Genomic DNA, 24390 nt, shown 5'->3' with positions numbered 1-24390 from the left:
CCAGATAAAAAAGCTTTTACTGTATTCCTTATTAGTTGATATGTGTACTCCAGCTTTTTTCAGAATTGCTTCCTTACTCTCAAAAATCTCTCTTCAGATCAAGATAAAACTTAATATTGTGACAAATCATTGCTTCAATTGTGATCATGAGGATAGTTCATTTTAAGTTACTTTTAAATTATGTGAGGGATATGAAAATAGCTCATTACTCTTAATTATCAGAATGCTGAACAGATAGCAGATCATTGGTTCCATGATCCTTCACGATTTTCTTCCACCATTAAAGTTAAAACTTAATGTTAAATGTCATCCCAAACTTTTACCTTCATGCTTTCCTTAGTGCTTATCAACCTGTCAGCTGACTTAAAGTATTTAGTGGCAACCCCCCCTATTTTTATGGTAATAAGAAACAATGGAGATGCAGAAGCTTCTTTGTTTATAAATAATTATATGTATGTGTGTATATATAGGTCTATAAATGGCTGGAGACTTTTTTTATTATGTATCTTGTTTATAGGATCCTATTAATTTGTAGTCTCAAGCATGAGATTGGATCAGTGCAAGCATATGGATTAGTCAACTTTATGATGTTGTCAACAGAAGTCTTAGATTTAGTCTTACGCTCTTCGTGCTGTGTAAAAAGAATGGATTGGCTTTGCATTTTAGCTGAGATAAGTGATTAGAAATGTCAGATAATTAATTATACCTATGCATAAAGCAAACTAAAATATAGTTCTAGTTATTGTAGCTTTTTGACTTAAAGGTTGACCTGTTAAATGTACATTTTCCAATCCTTTTGAAAAATGCTACTTTCCTGTATGTCTGAAAAAGAATATAATACTTCAATATTTTGTGTGTTGCAGTGTAAAAACAATGGTGCTTTTACTGTGGTCACAGACAACTATGTGAAGGAGGAAGAAGGTACAGGAGTTGTACATCAGGCTCCTTACTTCGGTGCTGTAAGTAAAAACTAACTTTTATTATATGTTTGACTTGGAGCACGTTCCCATGGCCTCCAAGGGCCCTTACAGATACACAATACTGACTCTCTGCAGGCCAATAAGGGTAATCAGTTGCTTTTAAAGCATTGCATGCATTCTGGTGAACGCTCAAACTTCTCTTTGTAGATGCAATTGCCCTTTACTTGCACACCATTGAGGAGATAGTTTAGATGTCCATTCCTGTTATCTTTACTATACATAAAACGTCCATGCCTGTAGCATCTGAGTGCTCTAGCTCCTTCTCTTCCCTGAAGATCGAGAAACGCCAGCTTCATGACAAAGAAGAATTGAGTATTCTACTGCTAAGTAGGGACCAGCTGTTCTAATTCATAAACTGGACAAATATTAGGACTGTTGTTCAGCACGGTATGCCTTTCAACATGATCATTTGTTAATTTATCTGCGTTGAGCACAAAAAAGTACTTAACCTGCTTCTGTGTCTTCTCTGTCCCTTTGGGCTAAAAGGATTTTTTGCACAATGGCCTTTTTTTTTTTTTTAAGGATGTTTTATTTCCTTTTTCCTTTCCCCAATTTGCTTGAGATATTGAAGTCTAGAAAAGTCGGACAGATTCTCTTAAGAGTTAATCAGTTGGCCTTTGTAAACCCAGGAATTACCATACTAGATCAGACCTGTGGTCCGCTTAATCCGCTATCCTGTCTCAGTGGCAAGCAACAGATGCCTCCAAGGAAGATGAGATATTTCCTAACCTCTGGTAGTTAGAAATTGGTTTAATTCCTGAAGCATTAAATATATGCTCTCTTGCAAATTGTATGTTGGTATACTGCCACTCAGGATGTTCTTGTTATCCATCTAAATGCCCAATCCTTTTTTTAATCTTGTTTTTTTTTTGGCCTCAGTGACAGCCTATTTAGTTGTCTCCTTTTGAAGAATGTGTATATTCCTATGCTTTATTTCATGTTGTCAAGATGAAAATTCTTGTCCAAATATTACTCAGGAAAACCTCCTACTTTTTACTTTTAATTACATGAGTAGAATAAACTGGTTAGAGAGGCACAGAAGGTTCACAATTTCCTTAATTTGACAATTGCCTCACCATATCTACAAATAAAAGCAGACTCAGGATCAAGTGTTAACTGAAAAGTGATGAACCCACACAGGGAGTGTTAGTGTAAAAAAAGAAGTTTGAAAATTTCACAGAACTTGATACAGTTGTTAGTACACAAGGACTAAGCAGTAAAATGTAAATTAACTTAGAGAAAAAGCTGTCTGCTATGAAATAATTAGCAGTCTGTTAAAATCAAAGTTTTTAAGAGATACTATCAGTTTAATGCATTGCAAATAGTGCATATGTTGTGATATGGCTCTAACTCCACAAGCCAAATTTTCTGTTACTTACCTATAGAGTAGACAACTTCATGATATAGCAAATTGATTTCTGAATACGTGGATATTTTGTCTTCAGAAGGAATTTATGTAGCACATTGTTAAATAACACATTTGATTTGAATGTTGAAACCTTTTCTTCTTGGACATCTCTGCATTTCACCTCATCCCCTCCAGTTAGTTCAAAAAAGCACTAGCTCCTAAAGGAGGCTGTTAGGATCAGGGCTCCAATAAACTAAGTGCTGTTCAAACACATAGGAGAAATACGATCCTTCTCCTGAAAAAGCTTTCAGTTTAATTAAAGAGAAAAACAGGTAGAGGAGAGAGACCGCCTAAAAAGCCATGTGACCTTGGTTCTGATGAGCACGTTTTGTAGTTCAGTTTCCTCTCTGTCACTTCATTTACTTTTTTTGTATTAGGAACTGAAGTGAATGACACTGACGTTGGGGCAGGAAGAAGGGGTATATTAGTAGCAACAAGGGAGGGGGAAGAGAGGAAAGTGGGAGCGTGGGGGGAAAAGAGGAGAATCCCACCTTCCATGAAATATTTAAACATCTTAACCACTCACTGCTTGTTCTGTTACCTAGTGTACTGTCTCTGAATAAAGAGAAGTCATAGAATCATAGAATATATGATATATATATAAGTCTCTTGAGGCAAGGATGCGTAATGAAGTAAAATGTGGCTTCAGTATGATTATAGTGGTCACAGTAATCCATTGGGGTTCCCCGCACAGGTTCGGATCCTGCCGACTATGCCACTGTAATGGGTTCGGTCACAGAAACCCCCTTGGGACTGTCACCTGATGTGCCGAGACTACCTCTGAGCCCGTTTTCTCTGACCATTTGGGCCTCCAGAACCCTGTCTTGTTGAGCCAGATAAGCTAATCTGCTGCAACACAGTCCTAGGGTCTGACCCACGCCCCCAAAGCTGCAGACTTAACTGAAAATGGCTTAACAAGTGCTCATGTCTCTAGCACCCAGACACCCAGCTCCCAATGGGATCCAAACCCCAAAAGACTCCATTTTACTCTGTATAAAGCTTATACGGGGTAAACTGATAAATTGTCCACCCTCTATAACACTGATAGAGAGATATGGACAGCTGTTTGCTCCCCCAGGTATTACTTACTTACTCTGGGTTAATTAATAAGCAAAAGTGAATTTATTAGATATAAAAAGTAGGATTTAAGTGGTTCCAAGTAATAGACAGAACAAAGTAAGTTACCAAGCAAAATAAAACAAGACACGCAAGTCTAAGCCTAATACATTAAGAACTGATTACAGATGAAATCTCACCCCCACAGATGTTCCAATAAGCTTCTTTCACAGACTGGACTCCTTCCTAGTCTGGGTCCAGCAATCACTCACACCTCGGTAGTTACTGTCTTTTGTTCCAGATTCTTCCAGGCATCTCTTGGGGGTGGAGAGGCCATCTCTTGAGCCAGCTGAAGGCAAAATGGAGAGGCTTCCTGGGCCTTTTATATTCTCTTTCTTATGTCTGGAAATCCCTTTGTTCTCCTGTGCAAAATCACAGCAACAAGATGGAGATTGTAACCACCTGGGCAAGTCATATGTCCATGAATGATTCAACTTTTTGCAGGCCGCCACTATTGTTTACATGTTAGTTTGAACGTTCCCAGGAAAGCTCAAATGTGGATTGTCATCTACCAAAATCCATTGTCAGTTAAGTGTTTCTTGATTAGGAACTTACTCAGAATAGTCCTTTCTCAAGAAGCCGACCAAATGCTTCACTGATGCTACTTAGATATAATTAAACACATTGAGATACAAGTACATAGCCAATATTCATAACTTCAAATACAAAAATGGTACACACATATAGACAGGTTTCAGAGTAACAGCCGTGTTAGTCTGTATTCACAAAAAGAAAAGGAGTACTTGTGGCACCTTAGAGACTAACCAATTTATTTGAGCATAAGCTTTCGTGAGCTACAGCTCACTTCATCGGATGCATACTGTGGACTTAGTTTCCACAGTATGCATCCGATGAAGTGAGCTGTAGCTCACGAAAGCTTATGCTCAAATAAATTGGTTAGTCTCTAAGGTGCCACAAGTACTCTTCTTTTTACATATAGACAGCATAATCATAATTAGCAAATTAAAACCTTTCCATAGACACCTTACTTGACCTCCTTTGTACAAGATTAGGTGCAACTGTAGGACCTTGGTTGCAACAATGATCTATACAGTCACAGTTCATGTCAATAATGTCACAGGATTCTTAACCAAAATTTAAAGGGTAAAAAAAGATGCAGTTAGTTCTAGAGTACTTCTTAGTCTAAGACCAGTTTGCAAACTGTTTTCCCCCCAACTTGAGTTAATATGTCACCAACTAGCTCACAATTATCCAGCTCATGAAATTAAATATCACACAATTCAAAAAGAACATAGATCAGAAAACAAGACCAGCCTGCATGAATCTTGCATTAAGTTTCTGATCTTTGTTTATCTGAAAGTACATGCTACTAAAATTAAGCAGCCTAGACAGTTCTTCGTCTACAGTCACATACATGTTTTTGAGTTTTTATTTTTCTGCTAGCTATATAGCAGATCTTCTGCATTGTATAACCAGGGTTTACCCCCATCCAGCTGTTTATTACGTAGGTGTTAATACCGGCCCCATACCTGGTTCCATGCTTTGAATGGCAGATGCTACAATGCTGCTAACTGCCTTGCCACTGAATGATATGGGCTTGTTATTGAGATGATATAGAATCATGGTTGTTGCATCACAACCTTTATTTTAGTTGAATTTTAGCTTTTAGTCCTAAGTTTTCCATAACATTTTTCAGTAATTTTCTTTGTAATTTTTTTCAAAGAAGGAAACTAAACTTTTTCAATATAGATTTCTTTTCTAACTTCTTCTGTTTCATTTTGCTTTTTTAATCTTTCTGTATGTCTGTGTCCCCAGTGTGGACATAAAGATATCCGTCATGGACATACATGGTCACTGCCTTACTTGTTTTCTTATGGAGCTTGCTGTCATTGCAACTCTGATATCTGTGCCTGAATTCAGGCACACTCACCCAAGTAAGTTTTCAGTCTGGAAAGCTTCCAGTCTGAGTTGTTCAGAGTCAAGGCACCCAGCAGTTGAAAACTGGAGTAATTAGGTTGTTATATAATTTGTGGGCTGCACTGATGATGCAAATACCACAGTGTCACCTCTTGGCCCAGATCCTATAATGCTGAGGGGTCATAGTCATATATAGGACAGATGTCAGTATGCTAGGCTTTGATGTGCTCTGCACTGGCTCTTTCTCCAAAGCCTTTTACAGCTCATGATGTTAGCCCTATTGTGGTAACTCCAGTTCTTGCTTTGTTTTTTCATCTGGGTTACACTAACACCACAATCTGCCTGCTACATGTAATGATAATGGAAGACTAACCAAGGAATTGGTCAAATAACCAAATGAGCTAAATGACACAGATGAGGCCAGATAGATACTGTACACGTAGTAGGCTGTGGAGGAGAAAGTCAGTCGTGTCTTCAGAGCCAATTGATTGCTGCAGCCTGAGGGTGTTTTTTTACATGTAAAGCTTTAGTCCTTGTAACAGTTGATTTCGTGCTCATTGTGAGTGAGCTTCACCATTTCATCCTGTACCATAACACTTGATTGTAGCATGACTTCCCTGACCAATATGGACAAGGATATAATAGCTGTGCTAGCCAAACAAATAGAAGCTGTTCTGTACCATGATTTGATAATAAGGGCTTTGTCTGTGCTACAAAACAGAATTGCTGCTGACAAAGATTGCATCTAAGGAAGGTCTTAGCAGCAAGTGTAAAGAAGGGCTGACCATGTTCAGCACCAGTTCAGCTGCAATCATATCTAATGAACTTTGTCAATAGTGGTTTCTCAAACCCAAAGTCCATGCCTACTTTGGTCAGAGAAAATGCAATAACCTTCCACTGTCAAAAGGGGACCTCACATATAGCACGGTTCTGACCTTTGCATGTACAAAGCCTTGCTTTTCAAGAAAATAAAACGATGCTATGGTTTCTTCCTGTTTCCTCCTGAAGGTGATGTCAGAGTTTTAATTGCTAACTTTTTTTTCTGTGCTGCTGTGCCTTTTGTGTCAAAAATGTACTTTCCAACTCCATTAGGAAGGCAACACTTATGTTTTAATTTGGTTACAGTTTCAGGTTTGGCTGCTGTTTGGGATGAGTACTCTAACTGTCCTGTCCACCTCCCCTCCCGCCCCCACTTAAAGCATGAGAGTATTTGTTGTGTTTGGTGCTTAGTTTTATTTATTAAAAGGCTTGAGAACTGAAGCCTTGGGGGAAATCATATCAGTTAAATGTGGAGAGCATGGACCTAGGAGTGGACATCTCTTAAAACTACGTGCCTTCTGAGAAACAGAATTACAGGCATGTGCTTTAAGGAGATACCACAACTTCAGTGTACCCTCTTAATTCATACAATAGCATGAAATGTGTTCCCCCAGCCCTTTACTTTCAAATGATGGGCAGAGGCTGTAAAATAGAACAAACTTGTTCCCTTCACTAGGAAACTGGCACAACCCTAAGTGGTAGGGAACAAGTGTGCCCTACATCATTCTTTTCATCTTGATGGATGAAGTATATTGCTTAAAAATGCTTTCAAAAGTGTTTTTTGGGATTATTTGACTGTTAGTTTGTTTTTCGTCTAATTATGAAGTAGCTTTATATTCAATTTTTAATCCCTTTTCCTAGGTCTTGACTTTTGAAAGCTACATTTAGGAATAACATATTTTGTACTTCTCTTTTAGGATGACTACAGAGTCTGCATGGATTTTAATATTATTCAGAAAGATTCTGTTCCAGTTTGTCCTGTTGATGCTTCAGGCTGCTTCACAGCAGAAGTGATGGATTTTGCTGGACAATATGTGAAGGTTGGTGGACTTGGGGGAATAGTAAAGTGTTGTTTTTTTTTGTTTTTTGTTTTAGTTTGATCTAGCATTTACATGTGGTAGAAACTCATTTTTCTCTCCCTGGTGGTTTTGTCTTCAGTATGTTTTTGACGGCCATATTACAAAGACTTGTATTAAAAAAGGTTATCCTTCTCCAGTTGGGACTACAACAGAGAAATAAATGTGTTAGTCTCTAAGGCGCCACAAGTACTCCTTTTCTTTTTGCGAATACAGACTAGCACGGCTGCTCTTCTGAAACAGAGAAATATGGATATCTTGTGTGCTGTCAGTACACAAAATGTTCATTATGATGTTAGGCAAATAAGTAACTTGATATGTTAACAATGATGTAAGTCTTAGAAAAAGGAAAGGAGAGTGTACTCTAGTGCCTGCTCTATATGCCTGTCATGGGAAGAATCAGGTTTTGTTTTGTTTTTTAAATAAGGATCTCCCACTCATAATATCGATAGCTAAACACATTAAAAAAAAAAAAAAAGGGAAAATGGTATGAAAACTGTAAAGCTTAAACCCGTGATGCACATACAGGATGATGCAAACAAATTGAAATATTTTCCAGTTGCCATCTAATATGTATAAGGCAGTAAGATAAATAGGAAATAAGGAGCTTCTCATGTTTAGGATACTGGTACTGTAAGCCAGAGTTCAATGCTTTTAAAAATGTTTTCATGATATTGAATTGTCTTTTCACTGTGGGAGCACTGTTCTATCAAACTTCCTAGCACATTTTTTTTTTAATCAAAGGAGTATTTTGTAGCAATTAACTAATCCAGCAGGCTTTCTTTGAATATCAGTTGCTGCTCCAATTTTGGGCCTGAATTAAATACAACTGTTCAATCTAATAATAAAGGTTCAGTTGGTGAGGTGTTATAAAAGATAAAATGTCTTCTATTGGTTTCTAGGCCTTCACATCTAAATTTAGAATCATTCCACATCAGTTTCACACTATAAAGCAGTACAAATTTCGTGAAGAGGTTCAAAGATCAGGTTTGAAGCAATTGCATCGATACATGCCAAAAGACTTAATGTTATGGTATCAAAACAGCATGGCTGAAAACATAACGGAATTTGTGCGTCTGGCTGGTGTTGGGTATGCTTAAATATTTGTGATTTGTAAAGAAAGTTGTAATGTACACACACAAAAATAAGGTGAAGTTAGAATTGCAGGTATGCATCCCAGTTTGAGGAGCATGTTCTCTTCCAAGAATATTAGAGTAGTTGTTATGGTACCTCCCCAGTAGATGCACATAATTAAGAATTTACAAATTCTGCAGCCATAACATTGTTTCACATCATCGCATGTAAATATTGATCTTTCTTTCTTTCTCTTTCTCTTTTTCTTTCTTTCTCTCTTTCAATTGAGGACCCAACCATGAATTAACTATTACAGGGAATTTTCAACGTTCTGCTCAGAAAACTTTTTTTTTTTCTTTTTAGGATGCAGATAAGAACATCATCAAAGCTCTGAAAGAACAAGGTAGACTGGTTCACACCAGTACTTTCAAGCACAATTATCCTTTCTGCTGGAGGTAAGAAGAGAAATAAATTCGACTTTCAGATTAATAGAGAAATGCGAGGGTTATAACTAGTAATTTCTTAAGTGTGGTTGTTTTTCTTGGTGGTTTTTTTTTTGTTTTTTTTGGGCAAGGATAGTGAAAGTACAAGAAATAAAGTACAGCTGAATTGCAATTAACTTGTGGTACTGAATTAAATTTGAAAATGTAATTTAGTTCTAGAAGTGATTTTTTTTTTTTTTTTTTATTTTTATTTTTGCATTTAAAACACGCGGTCATTAATTCCAAAATTGAGAGTAGATACCTGATCTCCTTCCAAATGACAGCAAACCTTGGAAGGGAAGTAAGTGTCCAGTTCTCTGCTCCAAATTTGGGTGGGCACATACGTGAAATGTGTTCATTCATAGCTTTACTGAATCTGCAAAACTTCTGCCCAACTTCTGTCTGAAAATGCTACCAGTCAGAAGTGGTACTTTTGGCAAAATTATGCTGGAAAACTTGCTCAATGTGAGCTTGCAGTATGTCTTGTACTAGACTAATCTGCTGGTTTCTCACTTTAAAGGGCTTCATTGTTTGTTAAATAAACAAAAAAAAAATCTAACAAATCAAAGGGATTTCTGCCTTGGAAATATAAATGTTGACTGGATGACATTCTTAGTGGAGGCTCTTTGAACGTTTTCTTGACAGGTATATTTTCAAAGTGGCTTAAACTCTATTTTTATGTTTAACCTTTCAGTGTGTTGGATTAAACAGTTTTTTCCATCTCTACTATAATTACTATCTTCATCTCATTTACATTTAAATTAAATTAAACCGATTTCCTCAGGTTTTTAGAATCCCATGAGACTCTTGTTACTTAGTATTTCAAACTGAGCCATTGTACTCCTACTAGATACTGTTGATAAAAAAGAAATAAAGCTGATCAGTCAATCCACATAAATGTTCGCATATTGTATGAATTGATTTTATTGCAGTAGATGCTCATTAGTAGTGACGTATCGGAGTCCTTTTGCTATGTTGCTCCTAAGTGGCTGTTCCTGTTATGGGAAGTGTTGTCTGACCAGCCTGCTTTTTCTGATACGTAAAACAGTACAGTACACCAAAGGCAGCACACCCCATTGATGCTCAGCACCCCTTCCCTTATAGAGCCGGCTGCAAAAGCCTTCACCGCACCCCTCAAATCAAGCCAAAGCTTCAAGTCCCCTCCTCACCATAAGAAAGGTCCCCCTGACCTCTGCCCCCCAGGTGCTCTGGTTGGGGGTGTGGCTGCGGTCCCTTGATGGCAGGCATGTCACATTCCACTCAGCCCTGGGACTGCCACAGTGCGAGCTGAGCCCGCTGGGCCTGGTTCTCCTGCAGCAGGTGGGAGAGTGCCCCCTCCAGCTGGGGAGAGATTGGGGGGGCAGAGAAAGGAGACAGAACCCGTTACCCCAGTCAGAGCAGGGGTTCAGTCCCAGAGAATCCAAGCCCTGCCCCTGGGACAGTGGGGTGAGTGGGGCGACACTGAGACCAGTTTGGTCCAAGATGGCTCCTGCTAATGATGGCTCATGAGGTGGTGGAAGGCATGGGGTGGGCTGTGGTATATGAAGTGTTAAGGGTGTTTTGGAAGGGATGGGATAGTTGGGGTGAATGGGTCAGGGGATTCCCCAGTCAGCAAAATGACTGAGTGAGCCTGGCTGCAGAGTACAGGCTGAGGATGCTCCCACTGGCAGCTTCATGCTCCACCCTGGTGAGGGCGGGCTGGCTGGCTGGGGAGGGCACTGTGCACAGCCTGCAATGGAGGGGCATGATGGCTCCTAGCATGGACAGCGGAGACAGAGGGGAGAAGGGGACAGGTCAGTGGCCTGGGGAAGGGAGTCGTCCGACCTCCTACTGCAAAACAGCACAACCGCACCCTGCTGCCAGCAGCCGAGATACTCCCCACTCTAAAATAGCAACTCCCCCAGAGTCTCCCCCCACCACTTGCAAGCCAGATGCTGAGGAAGGGAGGAAGAAACCTTCCAGCTGTGCCTCTACTGCTTCCTCAACCCCATCTCTCCCCTCCCCCGAAAAATCACTCTTCTAGACACTCCCCCCTTCACATGCTCTCCCCACAAGCTCAGTCAGGCAGGGCAAGTGGACTGTGCTGTGTGCCTTGGAGCTGCACTCAGGGCCAGGGTTGGGAGAGCGGTGGGAAGATGCAGTTTGGGGAGGCCATGCCCCTATATGCCCCACGCTCCCCCAAACTCTGCCCCTGGTGTGATGTCACAAATGTTGGTTGTATGTGGATGCTATGTTGTTGTTACTGAGTGGACAATTCTCGGTAGGGAAAATGTTCCCAGGGGAAATGTTGCTCATAAGTGGCGATTGCTCTTACAAGGTGTTGCTGCAGACAAGCATCTACTGTACTCTGTCACCTCTTGCCGGAATTCAGCTGGCTTAAAGGTATTGGTGGTTACATCATTTACCAAAAACTGCAAATAATGTGATTTTAAGATTTACATTGGCCCCCCAAAATGCACATTTTGATCAATATTAACAGTAGTGTACAGCATAAATTTGTCACTTAAAAGCTGAGATACTCGGCAGTTGTTCAAACCAATTGAAGCTCAAGTTGTCTGTAAGTTTTACTCACCTTTTGAAAGTGTGGATGTGATAACCAGACTTTTCTGTACAGTTAAGGACCTTTAGATAAGCGTCGTTAATCTAATATATTGAACTGCAGAGTCATCTGCAATTCTAACTGAGTTGCATTTGTGTGTTTGTATATAATATATATTGCACAATGCAACACATAGTTTACATCCTTTATTCCAGTTTATTTGTATTTTAAAAAGAGGTGTTGGTGGAGGGATGTCGTGGAAGGAAGCATGAGTTAGAAGCTTTGGAGGCTGCTAAAATTAAGACTTCGATATCACTGTTTAGGTTTGTGCTAAATTTGGAGTGAGTAAAAGCAACAAAAAAAGATAAATCCACTTGAAAATTAACTTTTTCACTTATAGAATTAAATGTGTGAGACCAGTCATGTTTTCCTTTTACGATGAGACTGTATACTGGTAATCATGCAAAGGTGAACTGTGGACAAGTTTTCATATTCACATAGTTACCTTTGACTTGCTTAGTGTGGAAATGGGTGCACTGCCATAGATAAATATCTTTTTACATTTTATGAAATGAGAAATACTGACTGTATTTCTAATCATATCTTTAAAAAGTTAAGTTTCAGAGTAGCAGCTGTGTAAGTCTGTATTCGCAAAAAGAAAAGGAGACTAGTCTCTAAGGTGCCACAAGTACTCCTTTTCTTTTAAAAAGTTAGTTTTTGGGAGTCCTAATGATGACTAGGAGTCATTATGCTCCTCTTATTTTTGAAGGCGGTAGCATATACAGTAAATCCTCACTTAACATCGTTTCGTTGCTGATCTGTTAGAGAACATGCTTGTTTAAAGTTGTGCAGTGCTCCCTTATAATGTTGTTTGGCAGCCGCCTGCTTTGTCCATTTCTTGCAGGAAGAGCAGCCCATTGGAGCTAGCATGTGGGGGCTTGGAACCAGGGTGGACCAGCAGCCCCGCTATGAGCTCCCCTAAGTTCTGTGTTCAGCAGCCACCCATCAGGCTATCAATTGCCGGGCAGTTTAGCTGTCCTTCCCCCCACTGTCATGTGCTGCTCCTGCCTTCTGCCTTGGAGCTGCTTGCAAGAGCCTCCTGCTTGCTGTGCAGGGTGTGGAGGGAAGAGTGGTGCTAATGTCAGGGTGTCCCCCTCGCCCTGCTCCTGCCCCCTCCCCCCCCCGCTCCTTTACTCCATCTCCACAGAGCAGGAGAGGGACACCAGGACGGAGAGAGCTTGCTGGCAGCAGCTGTTGTCTCAACTTGCTGATCTACTTAAAAAGGCAGTGTACTTAGAATGTCAGAGTACTTAAAGGGGCAATGCATGTCTCTCTCACACACACACACGGTGTGTGGCTGTGTCTCTCTGCTATGCTGTCTCCCCTCCCTACATTCGTGCTGCCTTACAGAGTTGAAGCTACATTAACAACAATGTGTTAACCCTTGAGGGCTCAGCCGAGTGCTAGTTATCATTTAGCAGTAAGGCATTCCCTGCTAAATATCCCACCCTCTGACTCCACCACCTCAACCAAGCTTCATAATCATCATTGCTGTGTACAGTATTAAATTGTTTGTTTAAAACTTATACTGTGTATGTATGTGTGTATATATAGTCTTTTGTCTGGCAAAAAAGTCGTGTTCCCCCCCCCCCCATTTACATTCATTCTTATGGGGAAATTGAATTCGCTTCACATCGTTTCGCTTAAAGTAGCATTTTTCAGGAACATAACTGCAACGTTAAGCGAGGAGTTACTGTATTGGGTTTCCTCTGCATTTTTGCGCACTTAATTAAATATTTGGTATGGAAGAGAAATAAACTGAAGGAGAATAAATTACATTAATTGGTGTTAAATGTTGCCTTCAGAGGCTATCTTGATGTGAGATCCAATGAATGCTTTTTTTCAGTTTGCTAAATCTGTTTGTTTTGTTTTTTCTTCTGTCTCCCCACATGGAGACAATAAAGATAGGCAATGTTGTCAGTTTTATTCACTGTGATGATTAATAAAGTAATGTCAGTGGCTGTGATTCTTCAACCTCTAGAATTGTTTTTTGTAGATTAATCATAGTCGGTCTTGAGTTAAAGAATTTTTCTACCACAGTGGCTTTCATCTGATGACCTGTGGGCATCTTGGTGGTCATATAGTGCTGTCTGTCTTCCTAATTTCAAGTTGTTAAATCGCATTAGAAGTAGCTAAAAATATTTTTCCATGTAATAAATTCTTATAACTGCTACAGGGAAATTATGCAGTTGTGAATGGGAAAATAGTAGACAGCTATCACAGATGGGAGGGGTGCAATTAGACAATTGCAGGTCATACTCGGGAAGTCTTGAGAATGTTGATGCTGTGATCACTGAGTGAAGGCTTTCTTTTAAAGGTGTCTGAAATCTGCGTTTTTTTTTTTTTTTTTTTTTTAAGATTTGTTACGTTAGGCAATAATTGCTGCTTACTGTTGGAGCCTTCCAACTTTGTATAGCTAAAGTAGTGGTGCTCAACCTATTTACCGTTGTGGGCCACATCCAATACTACCTGTATGGCCCTGAGGATGTCACATGGGCTGCAGCTCTGTCCTGACTGGGCTGCAGGTTGAGAACCACTGAGCTAAAGGGACATCTTTGTGGTTTGCCACTGAGTTGTAAGTTGTCCAGAAGAATATGAATCTTGAGCTACCAATTATAGTGCTAATCAGCTAGTGAAAGTAAGTTAGTTGCAAGACTCTAGCTGGCAATAAGCAAACTCCGTGGATCATGAGGGCAGAATAGAAGTCTAGGCAAGGGGCTCATCCCATCACATGGCTTCTTCCACCCCAGCTTTGTCTGCTTCCTCCCACCCAATGCCAGAAAAGCTCCTGACCCAGTCAAAACAATGATCAGCTTCAGAGTTGGGGAGATAGTGCTTCACTGGGCTCCTAAAATGGGAGGGAGAAGCACTTCCACCGGAAGGCCCAGCTCCCACATCTCATTAGCTCACTCTGTGGTGACTCAGACAGCCTCCCATTCGGATCTTTTCATGACCTGAATCTCTCAATCCTTTGTGACTGTAAAAAAAAAAAAAAAAAAAAAGAGAGAGAGAGAGAGAGAAAAATCTGAGAACCACTGATCTATTGTAATCCACCATGCAGACCTCTAAGATGTGCTGACAGTTAGTTCTTTGCCCAGCTCAGCCCAATATAAAGCAAGTTTTAATGCATCCAAAGTCTGTTGACAACTATGGCCATCTGTTTTCTTTCCAAAGACTACATATTTGAATGTGTGGGAGTGAGAAATAAAATATATGGGGAAAACTGCGTTATATGAAGTTTACACTCAGGATTGTTTGTGTTCAACCTCTTGAGAGAGTCAGACATCTAACTCACTGTTGAGTTAGATTTGATCTGCTCTTATAATATCGAGAAAACTCTAGACCAGGGGTTTTCAACCTTTTTCTTTCTGAGCCCCACCCTGAACATGCTATTAAAAACTCTGTGGCCCAACTGTGCCACAACTATTTTTTCTGCTTATAAAAGCCAGGGCTGGCATTAGGGGGTAGCTAGCAGGATTATTCTTCAGGGGGTCCGTGAAGCTAAATTGCTCAGGCTTTGGTTTCAGCCCCAGGTGGCAGGCCTCAGGATCCTGGGCTTCAGTCTCATGAGGTGGGGCTTTGGCTTTCTGCCCTGGGGCCCAGCAAGTCTAATGCTGGCCCTGCTTGGTGGACCCCCTGAAACCTGCTTGTGGCCCCAGAGGCTCTTGGACCCCCGATTGAGAGCCACTGCCCTAGACCAGCTGAAATGTATCAGTTATGTGAAATGTTGGCAGCCCAAAAATGCAGCCAAGTGCATGAAAACCAGTACATGAAAATGACTCATCATTTTCATTGTTTATCTGAGTAATGCATAAAGTAAATAAAGACTTTAAACAATAAAGAACAAAGTTAGATTTTTAACAATGTAGTTCAGTCATCTGGTAAGAATATTTGGTTTCAAACTGTTTTTAATCCAAGTCTCTTTAAGAGGAAACACATTTTTAATACTGTTTCACTTCTAAAAAAGCTTTGAAATTAGAGTGACCAAACAGCAAGTGTGAAAAATCAGGACAGGGGGTGAGGGGTAATAGGAGCCTATATAAGAAAAAGACCCAAAAATCTGGACTGTCCCTATAAAATCGGGACATCTGGTCACCCTATTTAAAATTGTACTAATCCTACTCAAAAGATTTTGGCAGCAGCATTGATATAAGGACCTAGATAAATCTAGATACATAAAAAAGTACAGACTTCTTTTAATGCCACTAGATGGAATCCTTAGGCAATGAGCATTTCTTTTGCTCTGTATCAAGGATCACCTTTAATTCTCCTTGAACAACATCATTATCTTATCTAGGTTGAGATTAACCTGGGAGAGGGGGAAAATGACCTTCATGTATTGTTTCCATGATGAGTTGGGAAATCACTGTGTCTGAGAGAATTTATACTATAGCTAATGCAATCTTATTTTTCTGATGTAGCAAACTTTACAATGCTGGACGTTAAGCCAAACCAATATTAGAGGGGTGCCTTACACAAGACAGAAATGCTACTATTGCAGTCTGTATTTGCTTTCCTACTGATGATAGTAAGTTACAAGCAATACTGGGAGGCAGACACTCAGTTGGAAGGAAGTAATAGATTTCAGTCACTTACAAACTTCATTTCAGTGCCAGCAGAAGCAAAAACCATAGTTGGGATGTGCTTTAAGTAGAGGAATAAATTCTCGAATTGTTGGGTTTTTTTTCTTCAGTTTCGTAGTAGGTTTGTTTTGAGCAATATAGGATAATTAGGCTGAGGCTGAGCTGCTTTACTGAAGGCATGTTATCCGGATTTTTCTGTTAAGTTACTTAACTATTCTTCATCCTTCTCCCTGAAAGTGGGCAGTTCTGAATTCCCTAACAGATCAAGCAAAGGTGAATAAAAATTGATATTTAAAAAAAAAACAAAAAAACTTGACAAGTTTTTATTTAAATCAGGTACTTTGATTTAATTTTTTATTTAAATTAAATACAGTTTTACTTTAAAAAATAAACCTGTTTGAAATGATGACCACCTATGTTAAGGCCTAAATTTTCTCTAATCTAATTTAAATTAAATTAAAAATATTAAGCAGGGTGGATTTGATTTAAATCTATTTGATTTAAATCACTAGTCTGAAAGACTTGATTTAATCATGGATTTCTGCATAAATGGGCATTCTTGTTGGTTGTTATAACCTTAGTACATATTCTTCTACATCTATCTGTTGAGTTGTGGTTTCATTTTTAGAAGGTACACATTTTTAAAGTGATTTATTTTGAAAACTTTTCAGATTAGTTTTACAGCTATATCAGAAAATGAATGATTGTTTGGTGATTTCATTTACCAAAGGTAATTGAAGCAGATAGTTCACCTCCCAATGACTTCATAAATATCTCCAATTCAACAGGTTAATCGTTAATATTTGGAGGATTTTCTTGCCATGGTGTATTAGGAGGAGAACATCACCAGACAGACATTTAAATTGTTTTATTTAACTAAAACAACAACAAAGTTATGTATTCTGAATTTTTTTTCTTCAACAGCAAACAAGCATATGAATTTTTGAATGTAGTTAAACATTCAAGTTTTTTAAAATCAGGTTTGTTAAAATTGGTTTTAACTAAAACAGTTAAATGAAATTAAAAAAAAACAAAAATCAAATAGACTATGTCAGCCAGGCCAACATGAGAAACTTAAAATATTGGCTTCTGCAGCTAACTCAGTCATCTTCACCTTCATTTTCCTGTTTGTTCATCATCTGGAAAAGAAAAACCAGTTTTTCTGCTTTTTCAGGTCCCAAATGATTTCTCAATTTGGAATGAATTAGTTCAAAGTAAGAAAATATTCTTTCTACGCTGTCAGAAGAAGATACTGCTGTTAAAAGTGAGATTATCACTTCAACAGTCTCTGAATCCAAGTGCTTAAGTGACTTCCACCAGTTCACTGGTGTGACTTTCTTTAAAATGTCATCAGCAAACCTATATTTCTTGAATGGTTCACCCGTAGCTCTGAAGTTTATTATAGTTGGCATTATGGAGGGATGATTGCTGGGTCCATGTCATAACGAACTCCTCTTCTTCAGCAGTTAAGGTTTGACCCTGGCACCGAGTATTGAGAATATCTGCAAGAAAATGAGCTGGAGATGGTGCTTGTCCCATTTGTTTTTTTTTAATGCTTATAATTTAACTCTGTCATTGCATATTTCTTTCTTTAAGATCTCACGCAGTTCCTTCCAAATTTCAACAGTGTCAGCAATAAAACAGCTATTTCTCTGCATTTTGTTTAAGGCTACAGAAATAGGCTTCAGGGTACTTGTCATGTGTTCAACATTTCTCTTAAGCCCAATGTTGAGAACTTTGGCTGTGACAGTGCCATCTATATTTTCATGATTTTGTTCACAAACTGTTATCAGATTAGGCCAGTTCTTGATATAGTGCTCAAAACGGTCCACACCTAAGTTCCATCACACATCTTGTGGGAGAGTTAGCTTGGTTCCTCCCACTGTTTTCAGAGCAGCTGCTGCAAAGTGGTTGTTACGGAAGTATTTTGCAATTTCAGCAACGTTAGCCTTTATTTCTGGAACACTGAAGTCTTTGGCTAGGAGGTGCATCAAATGAGCACTGCAACTGTATGTTATTAGCTTAGGACTCTCTTCTAAATAATTTCTTCTCATCTTGGATATATTTGCAGCATTGTCTGTGACCAAGCTGCGTATGAGACATCTGAATTTTTTTTCACAGTTTGTTATAGCTTTTACTGCTACTTCTTGAAAGTATTCTGCTGTGTGGGCATTTCCTGATGTGTTAATCGTTTCTGTAAGGAAGACATTCTCTTCTTCTGTTATCACACAAGCACATACAACAGGATCATTGTGGACATTGCTCCACCATCAAGACTCAGGTTAACAATTTCACCCTCTAGACCTTTTGCACACTGCACAATTTCTCTTTCATACACCTTTATCCAGCAATTTGCCTGCGACAACTGCTCTGTTGGGTGGACTGTATGCTGGTCTTAATTACTGAACCATGTTAATGAAGTGTGCATTCTCAATCATACGGAAAGGAGAGTTTTTTGCATAAATGAACCGGGCAATTTTTTTAATCTGCTGGTTCTTATCACAAACTTATCTATGGTTGTTTCTGGATGATGGAGATTTTTTCTTTTCTTTTTGCCACAGGTGATATACTGTGGCTATGTGACATGCATGATGTGACTGAAATGCTATCATTAGCAGATAATTCTGAAACTATAGAAAATGATTGTGATCTTGAAGGTGGATAGTCTTCAGAATCCTGTATGTTGAGGATGGATTCTCCTAAACAAAATAAGTCAATGCAGTTATTTAATTATTATTACCATACCGCTCACTTAGTATCACTCATTGCATTCACTGAGACTCGTTCTACTTTAAAGGTGAAATTGTAAAAGGAAGATCTGCCTATTTCAGCTATTTATTTTTTATCACAACTGCATCTAAAATGATAGTACCATAGAGTAACAATTATTTTTTTGCTCAAACATGAGAATTCAAGAATAGTGCAGAAGGAAGACAGGCAGTCCTTAAGAAAGACGTATGAAATAAAAAAGTTTACCAACTTGAAGATCCTGCATGTTCAGACATGTTCCTTTCATCATCTTCAAAGCAGCTTCCTCCTGAGAAGGAACACTTCTCAAGATGTTGTTTCATTCGGACAGTCAGGCGTTGCATTTCTTTGTTGCAATGTTAGCATTTTGCACGCGTGCCTGCCTTACTCACAGGTAGAGGAACCTCATTAAAATATTCCCAAACTGGGTCTCTCTTACAGCCTGCTGCCATGAAAGGTTTTCCCTTCTAGTGAGAGAATGGTATGGTAGATCTCAAATCAATGAAGGCTACACTCAGAAAGACCTCAAGACTTCTGGAATATGCTGCTCAAACAGTTTCACTTTTGTTTCTACTGCCTGTCTCTCCCTTCTCACATTTATCTCCAGACATCTTCTCCCTGTCCAGATCTATGCTGCCCCCAACAATCTTCTATTCATTGAACTTTTTAAAACTTTGCACTTTTAGAGAGGTAAAGGATTGACTCTGTGTACACAAATTTGCAGAGGGAGAATAGTGTTGAGGTCTGTTATTTCTCACCTGTATGTATTTATTTATTTAAAAAACATTTTTTGCTGTTAACAAGCATGTTATCTCTGGAAACACAAATCCACAGTTTGAGAACTGTAAAACTAAGCATCTCTTATGGTATCTTCTAGACTGAGTCCCATTGGGTAGATAGCAAGATTAACCTAAATCTATACAGAAGCCCCTGGAGCCCCATAAGATTTGGGTCCCTAATCCATGAACTATTGGAACTCATTTACAAAACTTTTCTTAAACATTTTCTTAAAAATTACATGAATATATTGTCCCCTGCTATAGAATTAGAATTTATAATCCCTATTCCATGATGAGATATCTTTGAGCTATAATGTATCTTAATTAAAACTATCTTTAGATAGGTTTTTTCCTCAAAAAGCTTTTTATGAAAAAAAGTCTGATTTAAATAAAAAAAATCAGATTTAAAAAAAAATTGATTTTTATCCACCCTGATATTAAGCAGTACATGCCTGCTGCTGACATTTTGAAGAAAGTCAAACCACTGAACCAGAGTTAGCTGAAGTGCTAAACCAGCTTTTGATAGCAGTTGCCTCTTCTGTAGGTGCAGAGAGAATATTTTCTTCTTTTCAGTTTATTCAGCCAGTTCAGTTCACTAACCTAGTTTATTCAAAACTGAGAAACCAAATAGGAAGTCAAAAAAGCAACGAAAATGGCTTCCCTCTTCTAATCTATAAATAAAACCTAGCTGTGAGAGGAGATAAGATCTACTCGTTCTAAAAACCTGAAGCACATGGGAGCGAGAAACAATGAGTTAAATTCACTAAATCGATTTTTTTTAAAATAAATCAGTTAATTTAAAATGCAAAACATGTTTTAATAAACATTCTAATAAACTTTTATTATGTAACCAGTACATTTAAGATTTTTCAATTCGTTAAAAGTATTTTAAAATGTTATTTTTGTGAATTTTTAATTGAATTTGAATTTCTGAATAGGACTTGTAAATTATAAATAAAAATTATATAGCAAATAAACATATTCACCATTTTATAATATAATAAATGTAAAAATTAAGACTTTGAATAAATTAGCTATATACTTGCTTACGTAAATGTATATAGCTGTTGTGCATCTTCCTGGTTAGCAGAAAGAAATTCCAAAATTAGTCTAAAAGCTATATTTAGTTGCAAATCAACATGTTCTAATGTTATCAGCTAATTTGGATCAAGCTTTCTTTAGGAATATAGCTAAAAAGTACAAATACAAAACACAAACTCAATTATTTAAATTAAGTTTTTCTGCTTGCTGATGTCAAGAGTTGTTCTTCCTTTAATACATGATCAGAACTAAGGTCCTTTGTATGTTGTCATCCTATTGCTATGATACACATTCAGATAAGTCTTAAAAGTAAATCGCAAACAATAGGGAAAAATGGTGACCGCTTGGAAAGCGCGTAGAAAACGGAGCCTTGCAAAGTTCCTTTAACTGACATTCGTGAGAAGTGTGACCCCACATGAACTTGATATTCTAATATCAATAGTGCTCAACTCGATAAAAGTGTCAGTAACAGGCAATCTAAGAACTGTGAAAGATAAGAGGTAGAAGAAAATGTGACATCTGAAGTCTGTATGTCAATTATTCCGGCCTTTCCATGCATGTCTATAGCAGCAACATCAAGAACCTATAGCTGTTGGTTGTATATTTTGTCATCAGCCACAGTGAAAGCGAAGGTAGAAAGCTTAAAGGATGATAGGTTAGAAGTCAATTTCTTAATTTAAATTATTTCAGGTTTATTAAAATGACAAGAAAATGGGAAGAGTGACAGGTGGGTGAGGTAATATCTTTTATTGGACCAATTTTTGTTGGTGAGAGAGATGAGCTTTTGAGTTCACACAGAGCTCTTCTTTAGGTCTGGGAAATATACGCAGGTTTTGTCTGTATTACCTCGCTTTTAGCGACATGGGTGTGGCGGCATAGCTGTGCCGCTAAAAGGCGCACAGTGTAGCAGCAGCTTTGTTGGCAGGAGAGCACTCTTGCTGTTAACACCAGCGCTTTTCGTCGATAAAACTTTTATAGCTTGGGGTATGAGGTTTTTTGTTTTTTTTTAAACACCCCTGAATGACCAAAGTTTTGCCAACAAAGTTCCAGTGTAGACAAAGCCTTGGTGTAACCTCTAAATACAAGGTGGAGCAGATAGTTTGGCATAGTAGATAATGCATTTGAAGGGACCATTCAAGGAGCAGTGGCCAGTTAATACTGATCCAGATACCAGGAGTGGGGGCAAGGAGGGGGATGAGTGGGTTACAGATTGTTGTAATAAACCATAAATCCAGTCCGTGATTTTTTGCGTCTAGCGAAGTTATGGGTTTAAAGTTATGAGCTCCCAGGTTCGTCTTTTGAATGTATTGTGAAGGTTTCCTTTGTGGATAAGGCCTGAGCGGTCAGATATAGAGTGATTGCTTTGTGAAAAGTTTTCTCCCACAGGTGATAATGGCTACAACAGCATTGCATAAAAGAAAATGGAAAAGTAGTAAGGATATCCAGAATTAAATATAGGCAGCCAAGTTAAAAGTATTGTAGCCATGTTGGTTCCAGGATATTGGAGAGACAAATATCAGATCTGAAGAAGAGCTCTGTGTAGCTCGAAATCTTGTCTCTAACACCAACAGAAGTTGGTCCAATAAAAGATAGTCCCTTACTCACATTGTCTCAGCCAAATTAAAATGTGGTCCGAAAACATGCATTAGAACAGTGGTTCTCAACTAGGGGTACATGTACCCTAAGGGTTACATAAAGGTCTTCCAAGGGGTACATTAACTCATCTAGATATTTGCCCAGTTTTACAACAGGCTATATAAACAGCACTAGTGAAGTCAGTCCAAACTAAAATTTCATACAGACTGACTTGTTTATACTCTCTATATACTATACACTGAAATGTAAATACAATTTTTATAATCCAATGGATTTATTTTATAATTACATGGTAAAAAGAAGAAAAAAAGTAATTTTTCAGTAATAGTAGTTGTGACGCTTTTGTGTTTGTCTGATTTTGTAAGCAAGTAGTTTTTGAGTGAGGTGAATCTTGGGGGGTACACATGACAAATCAGACTCCTGAAAGGGGTACAGTAGTTCAGAAAGGTTGAGAGCCACTGCATTAGAAAATTACTGGAAATATGTATTGGACACACAGCAATCTGTTGTTGATGCAGAGAGGCAGTCTTTCCAGTCTTCTTCTCTTTATGTACAAAAAGATCTCATGAATTTGAGAGGATGCTCATTCCAGTATACAGCTAAGCGATGTTTAGCTTCTATTTCTCTACCGTGCTGAAATAGAGGAATTTTAAAGAGAGTACATTTCATAAGTGTCCAGAAAGCATGTTACCTTTATCGCTTCTACAAAAGAACTACTGGTGCTGAACATCAACGGTAATCTACAGTTATTGCTCCTTTAGATTTTTCTTAAAATGTTTATATAGCTTAGATATGTTTTGACATTTGATACATGGCTGTGTCAGGCATTAGCATGTGTAGAGAAACTTTTCAACAAAGCAGAATAGCAAATATTTTAAATGACTGAAATAAAGTTGATTTTTTACCTTTGAATTAATTTTGCTTTAATAATAATAGCTTCAGGATGGTACCTTGTTACTTCTGAATCACCCTAGGGTTTTGCCTGAGCTGTTTTACTGTGCGATCTTTTTTTTTCTTTACACATTAACTCTTTGTTATTAGCTCTACATTGCTGTAATATATTCAGTTGACGTTTCACTTCGTAGAAACTTCAAGGATTCCATGTGGAAAAGGTATTTCCTCTAATGTTAACTATTATCAGACAAAAAGGAGTAATCCCAGCTGATATTGATTTGGGTGTACAGCTGTTGGTGGGGGTTAGTAGAGAGGAAAGTAAAGGCCTTATTCTTTTCAGTGTAAGGTTATACAGTATTATGTAGAATATCTTGCTCTACAATTGGAATGCTAGAATAAGATTTCATCCCCATTAAATCCCCATTAGTGCCAGATTTGGTGCTTGATCATACCCTTGCCCCTGTTTGAAACCAGGGGCCTGCTACTGGAATACCCCTTTGCGGCCTGAAGGTTCAGAAGAGTGTTTTTTTCTTTTCAGGAGTGCTACTGCTGCCACACGGGTTGCCCTGGTGAGGGGAGGGTTCCCTTTGCAGATGTGATATAGGTGAGGGCAGGGGTCAAACCGATGTGGTGAAGTTTTCTAAGGTAACATAAATGTGCCTATACTTCCCCTTCCCTCCAATAAAGAGAATACTGCAAGAATATTACCACTCCAGGCTCTTGCTCTTCCCCATAAAGTAAGTCATAGATATTGTAGCTCTTAATTGCACAATTAAGTTTATAACCTGGGATTAAAGGGAAATAGAAGCCAAGATACAGTACTGGAGAAGAAAAGTGATGTGACTTCCGTTATCAGGCTGCATGAAACATACTCCCACTTCTCAGCTTTAACAAGCTTTGCTGGTGGATTTTCCTTTCCTTTCTTCTGTCACTCAGGAAGGCTCACCACTAGGCACAGTATTCTCACAACAATTGAGCTATCTCTTAATTTTCATCAGTATTCTGTAAACTTCAGGCTAATCCTTGATGTGAAGTAGTTCATTGGATATAGGCAAGATGTTGAGAGTTTTAAGAGTGGGTTGTTGACAGTAATGGCTGCATTTGGGAAATAGCAGCAGATCATTCTTCAGGATATTTGCTTACAAATGTCTGTCAAACATGCACTCCAAGTACTGAAGCAGACTGGATAGGAACCTTGCTCATTTGTGCAGACAGCAGTGTTTTAAAGAAGATAATGTTGTTCCTAAACTCTAGCCTAAACCTGCTCTGTAACCTTGGGCATGTCACTTTCCCTTTAGGCCTCAGTTTCCCCATCTA

At 38.6% G+C, this 24390-nt stretch overlaps 1 protein-coding gene across 1 annotated transcript in view; it reads left to right on the top strand.

Annotated features, from left to right (window-relative positions):
* The window catches only part of IARS1 (isoleucyl-tRNA synthetase 1), a 191187-nt gene that overhangs the window by 39916 nt on the left and 126881 nt on the right, over positions 1–24390 (top strand). Inside the window, exons 12-14 of the mRNA XM_048856251.2 lie at positions 864–959; positions 7119–7241; positions 8715–8806. Of these exons, the coding sequence (XP_048712208.1) occupies positions 864–959; positions 7119–7241; positions 8715–8806 (311 nt within the window). The remainder of the gene's footprint in view (positions 1–863; positions 960–7118; positions 7242–8714; positions 8807–24390) is intronic.

Source organism: Caretta caretta, chromosome 7, assembly GCF_965140235.1.
Source record: "Caretta caretta isolate rCarCar2 chromosome 7, rCarCar1.hap1, whole genome shotgun sequence".
NCBI classification, from domain to species: Eukaryota; Metazoa; Chordata; order Testudines; family Cheloniidae; genus Caretta; species Caretta caretta.
This window is presented reverse-complemented; position numbering and strand designations above follow the sequence as displayed.